This window comes from Triturus cristatus, chromosome 1_1 (genome assembly GCF_964204655.1).
Source record: "Triturus cristatus chromosome 1_1, aTriCri1.1, whole genome shotgun sequence".
Classification (NCBI taxonomy): Eukaryota; Metazoa; Chordata; class Amphibia; order Caudata; family Salamandridae; genus Triturus; species Triturus cristatus.
Genome location: NC_140579.1, coordinates 44,356,690 through 44,366,384, shown reverse-complemented (window position 1 = coordinate 44,366,384; position 9,695 = coordinate 44,356,690). Strand labels below are relative to the sequence as shown.

The following is a 9,695-nucleotide window of genomic DNA, read 5'->3' as shown; positions in this document are numbered from 1 at the left end:
GGGTGAAGCAGGGGATTGGACTTGGGTAGAGGCTGCATCTGGATCTAAGGAGCAAACAATGGCCTGAGTTGCTCTGTAACAGACATGAAAATAACTCACACTTAGACAACTCAGTAGGCATCTTCTTCTGACCCACCTCCACATGCAACGCACTGAAGGAAGTACCATCTAGCTGCATTTATGATATCTACTTGACACCATACCAAGGTTTGCCTCCTTTCTAGAGTTTCCTTTAGACCCTCTGCTGTGCCAGATTCAAGTACTGACTAGCATGTGACTATCACACAAATAACACTGTCTTACACAGGAAAATCAAGAAATGACACATTCCAGTAACCGTAGAAACAGAAAAAGCAAAATCTACTTCTGTTTATTAAAACTGCCTATGCATAAAATAGATACCATCTACTTTTCACGAAAAGATCAATAGAGTTGTAGTGGACACGACTTGTGCCAAAAAGTAAAGGTTATACGGTCTTGTTCCGGGAGCCCTGTACTGGCTCCCTAGACCATGCAGCCATTGTTCCGATAGTCCTCCATGAACTTCTGCATCTTCCGGCACTTGCTACGGTGGATGGAGGCTCTGCAGTTCCCTTCGGTCGCAAGCTCCTCGATCCAGGAGTTGGACTCAAGCAAGTACTGCAGCCTATTAGGGAAGAAGCGAGAAAGAGACAAAAGGAAGCATTACATATGAATATGATTTGAAAATAATGGGATTAAAAGTGGGTTGGGGTTTCAAATGGAGAGTGCAAGAGGGCTTGGGAGAACCTTACAGGAAGTGTAAGGGCAACAAAAGTGGCAGAGCTGTAGGCAGGAGGGAAACTCTTCAGAGATGATACGACACCCAGTGATGAGCTGCTGTTGAAATTTTGTTTTGGATTATACCATGTCTATGTGTAGGGATGAACCAAGTAAGGTTAATCTTTATATGACTGCAAATCTGATGTAAAACACACTATACTGTCCCACAGTTGCACATGGTTGTGTGTCAGAATATTGAGGATAGAAATAGTGTGATGCAAACATACTGTGGCCTAAACATCAAGAACCAAAATGTAGTGAAGTTAAATATAGATAAGTATAGATTTACCATTCTTAACTCCACATCTAGGTGGTGTGAAGCTAATTATTGCCAAGTTACCTACATATGCATTTCAGTATAATAAGCCTATATTGACCTATATATATTTATCGTCACAGATTTTGGTACTTGATAATTTTCCAGCAATATTTTTGTCTCACAATATTTTTCCCATGATATCCTGATATATATTACTGCACATATTACCAGCAGGTCAAACTGGCTTAGTGTAGGAGAGTAGGGTCTGCTATCCTATGGTCACCCCACATTTTTGCTTTTTGCTTCACTGGTTTTTGACATATTGAGGCTGTGGGCCTGCCAATCAGACCCCCAGCCTGCTGTTCTCTCTACTAAATTAAAACTATGCACCCTAGGTGCATAACCAATTGGAAGTGGATCACCCTGTCAGCCCCTGTACCAGTGTACACTAGGTACCCAGGGCATTGGTGTACCCAAGGCCTGCCAGGGGCTGCAGCATGTATTATGCCACCCCAGGCTTGGCCTAACAATTTGACACAACTGGCTGATCACTCAGCTGGGGTAAGTTGGTGTAATCACCTCTTACTTAGGTGTAGTATACCTATACCTAACCTTAAGTGGGACACCTGGTAACCTATAAGTCACTCCTATGGCAGGCCTTAACAATCCTGAAGGCAGAGTGCTTGGTTCCATGTGAGATGGTGCTCTAGCATGAGCTGAGCCTGTCTGCAGTGGTCGGAACAACTTCCTTCTACTGTTTCCAGATATCGTCATACCATATACTCTTAAGTGCATTATGAACCTCGCGGTTAAATGCTATCTTTGGTTTGGCTTTATCAAAACATGTCGAGTAAGGTGTCATACGAATTGGAATACTAACCCCTCGCCAATTCTGGTGACGGGGTTAGCATTCCACCCTTCTAGAGGGACACGACATGTACAGTACCTGAAACCCGGGTAAAATCAGACATAGCCTCAGCTCCACAAAATGGATGCTGCCACCAGACACAAGTCTGCCCTCCTGCTGCTGGGAGTCCTTCCAGCTTGGGAGGTGTGGACAAAGGGTTTCCTGCCAGGGGAGGTGCGTGCACCACCCCAGACAGGATTTTGTGTATTGGTCAGGTAGGGCTTGAAAGAAACCAGACATGCCTGTGGCTCACAAGGAGCCTCGGTGCATATGCCAGTTCAAACCGGTCCTGGGGCACACCAGTCCCGGGCCTGGGGCGAGCTGGACAAAGGATTGGGGGTGTAACCACCCCCCTTCCTGGTCCCACCCATAGGGAGGGACCTAGCAGGTAGTCCGGCCCCTAGAATCCGCTTAAAGGTAGGAGCTGTGTCCTAAGACTTCAGACATCCTGGAATCAACTTAACACTAAGAAGAAGACGGGAACTTCGACGCTCTGCTGCACAGAGGACTGAAGCCAATCTCCCCTGTGGTCAGGGAGTGACCACCTTGCTAACGCAAGCACCATCCAGCGAATCAACGTCTGCTTTGCCGCCGCCTCCCGCCGGAGCCCGAGCCCAGAGACTGACAAGACCTGGACCTCCAGACCTCTCACCGCCCGATCCACAGTCCCTGAAAAGAGGAGACCCGTGGAGGCACCGAGACACGTGGAGCCAGCCATCTTGGAACGACTACGACAAGCTGACAAGTGCAACAACCGAGGCTCCCTCCAAGTTGTGCTTTGGGATCTGAGAAGCCCAACACCCGAGCAGCATCTGCACCAAAGGTGAGCCCTCCAGCATTTCCACGATCTGCGTGGGGCCCTTCTGCATTTTGCCACTCGACGCGCCTAACCGGTTGCTGGCCCGCTGGCTAGTAGCCATCTTGGCGACGAACTTCAAGAAATACACCGTTGGTCTGGTTGCTCCAGACTGGCCCTTGCTCCCCTCCAAAGGAGCAGTCCTTCTGACCTTGCTGGTCAGAACCATCAGCTTATTTCATCTCCTACAACAATTGCTTTTGCCAAGGCTTGTTTGCTTCGATCAAGTCGCCGACACCGCCGACAGTGAGAGCCTGCGTGGGACAGCTCGTGAACCGACTCCTGGACGTCGTCGACCTACAGTGACCACGTGGCTGCAGAGACAAGCTACACCTTTCTTCCTGTTTGCACCCGACATTGCTTGGTACCCACCTGGTGCCACGCTGGTCACTGGCTAGTGACTGTGAACACTGTCCCCTCTGCTTACAGGTCTTCAACATCTCCGATCCACTCTTGGATCCACTGCATCTCCTCCGGGCCGGTCGCCTGCAGCATCTTTGTCTTCAGGCTCCACGGGACAGATAGAAGAAACCCGACGCACTTCGAGGCCTATGCACCCGCTTCCTGTGGGTGAGGTAAAGCTGGCACACCTGTGCCCAAGTGTAGTATTACATCTCTAGTGCCTGTGTTCCAAATCTTGAGTTCCTAGTCCATCCGGAAGATCCTCTTTGCAGTAACTTTGTACTTTTTACGCACCCATTGAAACCTATGGGAGCACGCGTGTGACTATTTGCTCTGCACCCGCCACCCGTGGACCTCCTGGTCACTAACTGACGTTAGCTCCTTGTAGGCCCAGCGATTCTAGAGGCCCTAGGCCTTTTCCCTTTTCTGTTCGTGGTACTTATACCACTATTTTAGTATATGGTTCGAGTGGCCACCAGGGCCTATCCATATAAAGTGCAACTTCTGTGTATTCTACTGTAATCTTGTTTGACGATTGTGCTCCTGTGCTCATAAAGAGACTAGGGGTTACTTTGAGAAATAAATACATATATATTTTGAATATATATCTGTGTGGTGTCCTTTCATGGATATAAAAGGGGGTTGCATTTGGTAAAACAGCTGGCTTAACACGCTTCACGAGTTTAGCCTCAAAGACTGCTTAGCCTACGCTACCACTAGGGCAGCTAGTCCGAAAAGGTTGACTTACAACCACACCATAAGGGTTGCTTGGCATGGTACAAGGTGATCACTTTAACTAGTGAGCATCATATACCAGGCCAACTTCTCACACTTAGGTTGTTATGTTTTACTTTCCCTATCTGTCGAGAGATGTCTATGCTCCGCTCTATCACATGCACTTGTAACACGCCAGAGTGTTCAATAGAGAAGAAAGGGCTGAGGTATTCGCTTTTATTGCTAGCAACTGAAATGCAGACACCAAACGTAAGGACAGTGGTTCTGAGTGTGTTTGCACAGAATCACACAGCTAAACATGTGCCCTGGTCCTCAGTCTTGATGAATTCACAAAGGTTTCTTAAGAAAAAGTTATAATTGGTTTAGACTCTATTGATGCTAATATTACCAGCATTTAGTGGCATCTGGTAACCTGGAGAAGTAATGGGTCAGAGACACATGTGCCCACTCAGGACCACCATCCATGGACACAATTTATACCCATCCTTTCACAACCACAGATGCCCACACACATGCAGACCCATCTATTCACCAGCACGCAAACACCTTTTCACAAGCACACATATGGTAGTACACATACATCCATACATAAACACAAGCACCCAAATTTCTATTAAGGTGCCTACTGAGCCACGGCGGTGATGGCAGAATCAGCGGGTGAGGGAGGGAGAAGCACAATGGCTCGGGAAGGAGCTGCAAGCTTCAGGAGGGAGGCTGGAAGCAGAAGATCCCCCCACCTCCTCTCATTGGCTACCCCTTGTTAAGCGTTAGCCAATGAGACTGGCATCTTCTCTAATCCACAGAGAGGGGTGGAATCATTGAGACTTGTGGATCCCACCTCATACTCTGGCTGATTAGTGAAGTGTGATGTGAAGCATCACCCCTGTCAGACAGACAGTCCTGGGCCATTGAGGGCTTAAATCAGTGACTCTATCCATGACGCTACCCCTCGCTGTGAGAAGGGAGGTTCCTCTTAGAGCTTTCCTAGGCTGATGAAGTCACTGCCCTCAAACCTTGGCACTGGCTGCCAGCACCTATTAGTGCAAATGTCTGACCCTGACATGGTGAGTGTCTGTTAGTCTGCCCTTTGCTCAATCTGACAAACATTTATTATATTATGAGAAAGAGGGGGGAGGTGGAGCCTCTGCACCTGTAATGACGACAGTCGCTGACCAGGAGGCCTTAGCCTGGAACGATGAACAGTTCAACGATGCCTTGGCCCTGGTCAAGAAAATAAATACAACCTTTAGATCTAGAAGGCAGACAGTTACTGTGCCAATGGGTCATGGTAGAGTGGACACCTCTGGTATGAGGCCCCACAAAAATGCTCCTGGTGGAGCATCACTGAGCACACTTAAGACCATTCACATTCATGGTGCGAGGCTGCGAGTGTGTGATGTCTAGCATGGGCTTTGTACTGGAATGATAATCTTCAAGTCCAGAATACAATGCGTAGACATAGTGTAAATCTGTTCCACATGTGCATGGCCTTTACAGTACAGCACACATAGAAAGCTGGAAAGGTTTGGAGAAAAGACCAACCTGCCTCAAGGAGGCATTCACTTTTGGCGCAAAGCCCTTGTTACCTTTTTAGTGCATTGGGCTCCGTGTCATGACCCACGGGTGGTTCCTTGGGAAAGCCCATGTACCGTCCCTGGTCTACCCAAACAATGCAGGGCATAGAGCTACTTAGTGTTACTTCAAGATTACTTTCCAGCATGATGCAAGATTTATGCTAGAAAGTAAATCCCAATTCAACACTATGCACTGGTTTGTGTCACTTTTGTGAAGCAAACCTGGAGCAAAGTGCTAGTATATCAGTCTTTGCCCCAGTCAGTGCTTTACCTGTGAGCAAGATCCAGAGATGCCTCTACCTGTGAATGTAAAAGGTGACGTCCTCTGTAAGGTGAGCTGCTGATGTTTGCGTGTTTTCAGAGACACATAGCAAGATTCAGGGAAGAGTGTCTTCTCCCAGGATAGACACCAGGTATCAGTGTCAAGCAAAAGGCCTCATTGGCTCTGGTCCCTCTCACAAAATGGAGATCGCACTATACTTTGGAGGATAAATTACAGGTCTCCACAGCCCGCAATGACTACAAAAAGACTATTCGCGAAGCCAAAGCCGCACACTTCTCCGCCATAATTCTTAATGCTCAAAATAAATCTAAGGAGATCTTCTCCATTATCAATGATCTGTGTAATTCCGATAGAATTCACCCTGAACAGCCATCTACTCAGGAGTTTTGTAGTTCTTTGAACTCATTTTTTTTGGACAAGATCTCCACAATAAAAGCCAGTGTTCCCGCTACATGCTGCTCTGACCACACTGACCTGGTCATGACTAACGCTGCTACTCTGGACCATTTTCCGACTCTATGTCCTCAGCTCTTCTCTGAACTATTGGTCCGAGTTAAGTCTGGGTCACCTGACGACTGCTGTCCTTCCTCATGTTGTACTCCCCTTCTTAAACGAATCCCTCACCCAAGGTAAGGTTCCATCTGCCTTCAAGAATGCGATAGTGGTTCCACTATTAAAAAAACCAGGGGCTGTCCCCTGAATCATTCCAACTATCGCCCGATCTCCTTGCTTCCCTTTTTAGCAAACTCTATTGAGGCCCACGTCACTAAGTCTCTTTCGAACTTCATTGAACAATCCGAGTACCTGGAACCGAATCAAGCCGGGTTCCGCCCCACACACTCCACGGAGACAGTCATCCTCACCGTGCTGGACACCCTGCGAGCAAATGCGGATAAGGGCATTCACCAGGCCCTTGTCCTCTTAGATCTGTCGGCTGCGTTTGACACGGTGGATCACCATATCTTGTTATCCCGTGTCAAACAAGCAGGCATCCAAGGCTCGGCTTACAATTGGATCAAATCCTTTCTTCAAGACAGATCGCAGGCAGTTTGACTTGGCACTTTCACCGCCTCCAAGATGGCTACCTCTTGTGGAGTGCCTCAGGGTTCGTCACTCTCCCCCCTTTTATTCAATCTCTACCTCAGACCCCTCATTAGTTCCTTAAAAAAGATGAAGGTCACAACTTTTAACTACGCAGATGACCTCCAGCTTATTTTTACACTAGATGGGCCTAACTCAGCCTCTGACTTCAAAGCTACCATGCTACACATTCAGCGCTGGATGAATCTTAACCACCTCAAACTTAACCCTGGCAAGACTGAGCTAATCTTGCCAGGCACTAGCGCAACCATGTGGGGCCCTCAATTTTGGCCCAACAATCTCGGATCACCTCCCTCTCCCTCTCCCTCTGTAAAAAGCCTTGGAGTGATTTTGAAGGCCGACCTTTCGCTCAGGGGACAAGTGGGGTCCGTAGTTTCCTCATGTGTTTTTCAGTTGCGGAAACTCAAAAAAATCGCTCACCTTCTCACCCCCTCGGCTCTCATTCAGGCGGTAATCTCTCTTGTACTTTCGCGTCTTGATTTTAGTAATTCTATCTACTTTGGCCTACCCTTGTTTCTGCTTAAACGTCTTCAAATGATACAGAACCAGGCAGCTAGATTGATATTCAAGCAACCTAAATGGCATTCCGCCAGCCCCCTTCTGGCTAAACTACACTGGCTCCCTGTTGCTCAACGGGCAGCCTTCAAGATTGGCTGCCTCCTCTTCAAATCTCTACATTGCAAGAGCCCTACATTTCTCAGCAACTTGATCATAAAACACATACCACGACGCTCTCTACGGTCTGGCAACCTCATGCTACTTGCTACTCCAACCATTAAACGGAAACGCCAGGGAGGGTGCAGATTCTCGTACCTTGCACCTGGCCTATGGAACTCGCTACCTCTTGAAATCCGTATGCTAAACAATCTTCTGAGCTTCAGAAAGGCCTTGAAAACACAGCTGTTTGCACTATCTTGCAATTAATTTGTCCGCCGCGCTCTATCATGACAATTAAGCGCCATGAAACCTCCGGGTGTACGTGCGCTATATAAATTCATTTTAACATAACATATCATAACATAACACAAGGAAGGACCCTGACTAATATGGCAGTTTTCTGTGTGCCTCTAGAGTGGAATTCATGATGGTTAACATTTGTGGGTGACAAAAAAGATCTGAATGTGTTGGTGTTCTCCAGAGGTTGAATGGGCATCCCAAAACATGTCATTCCATTGCTCCATTTAACTCTCCCTACATGCATACATTTTTGTTTGGAAAAATGCACAATTCCTGATTCTGTGAAATCAGAATTTTAAATTTAAATACACAAATCCAACATTTTTTGCACCTAAGTGACACTTAAGCAGCTCAGTTCTGTAAATATTGTTTCCCAGCTAATAATCTTAATCTTATACTAAGTATTCGGTACGGCACTCAATCTGGAAGTAACACCAGCAAGAGGTAAGGAGCTACTTCTGGGTATTATATTTTGATTTATAGATTTGCTTCAGGCAAGGATAATGGGAAGAAACACTGTAAGGATGTTATACCTTTTCTTTCCACAAATGATCCTGATAGTTAAATTATAGCTCAACTGTAATGGCTTGATACACTAAATTATTTCCATGGGTTAAGACAGTTGAGAGAGGAGAGACTGAGAGACGGGGGAGGGGATATGTGTGTCTCTAAGCTGTCACTCACTCTCCATCAGTGTCGTTTGTGTCCCCATCCTGGCCCATCAAAAGGTACTCCTTTCCATTCTTCAGCTCCATCCGGCATGCTTTGCGCTGAATGAAATTTCGGAAATGTCCCGCCTTAATCTTTTCATCCTTGGCTGCACGATGGTGAGAGGGCAGAGAGAGAGAGAGAGAGGAAGAGAGAGAGGGAGAGAGAGAGACAGAGAGAGTGGGGAGAGAGAGGGCGAGAGAGAGAGGGAGGAAGGGAGAGAAAGAGAGAGATAGATAAAGAGGGAGAGAGAGAAACAGAGGGATGGGGAGGGGGAGAGAGAGAGAGAGAGGGAGAGAGAGAGGGAGAAAGAATGGATAACAGAATCTTCATTAGTTTGTATTCAAAAATACAATTTTTGTATGGTTGATTCACATGAAGTAAGTATACCAAGTATCCCATCCGGCTTTGCGGGTAACAATTACCAAAATGTTATACAGAAAAGCATTTTTCCTACCTCAAATACAGATCTCAATGGATGGATGTCAAAATATCATATACACACATATTGTCGAACATAAATCTTGTGCTCTAATTATAGTTTACTTAAATATCATTCCATTGGATGTACAATTCCTCTTATTAGCTTCATGGGGGTACTATATTTGTAAACTATGTTAACAACACAATAGTGATGGCAGAAGACATTCTGACGATGATATTCTGGTACCACGAAACCATGAAAGCGAGTTTTGAATAAACATAATCAGGCCGTTCAGCCGCTGCTCCTGGCTGTCCCTTTGCTATCCCTGGCACTGCCCCTGCTACCCATGGTCTCAGGGGGCATGTAGGCAGCCACAGGAATGAAGATCAGGATAAATCAATTAACTATAATTACTCTTTGTAGTATTCCCTTCATGCCTTCAAGTAAGAGGCTAGCGATGGGCAAAGGGCGAGACTGGGGCTCAATCTTAAGGAATGTGATCTCACTGCCGCTGTACCAGGCATTTTGGTGAACCAACGTCCATATGGACCGCCCAAAATATTGTCTACTACGCAGAATTACTACATCATGAATCATTTGACTTCAAATGGATTTGAAGAAAGAGAGAAATAGCAAAATAGCTGCAGGAAGCTAGAGGCTAAAGATACCTTTGCGACCATACTGTGAC

The 9,695-nt window shown here is 46.6% G+C and overlaps 1 protein-coding gene across 1 annotated transcript in view; it reads right to left on the bottom strand.

The window, feature by feature from the left end:
- Window positions 1–354: 354 nt before the first annotated feature.
- LOC146869315 (complement C4-like) overlaps window positions 355–9,695 on the bottom strand; it is a 529,345-nt gene continuing 520,004 nt past the window's right edge. Inside the window, exons 41-42 of the mRNA XM_085634104.1 lie at window positions 8,560–8,692; window positions 355–646 (exon numbers count right to left, since the gene is read on the bottom strand). Coding sequence (XP_085490230.1) covers window positions 505–646; window positions 8,560–8,692 — 275 coding nt within the window. The 3' untranslated portion in view covers window positions 355–504. The remainder of the gene's footprint in view (window positions 647–8,559; window positions 8,693–9,695) is intronic.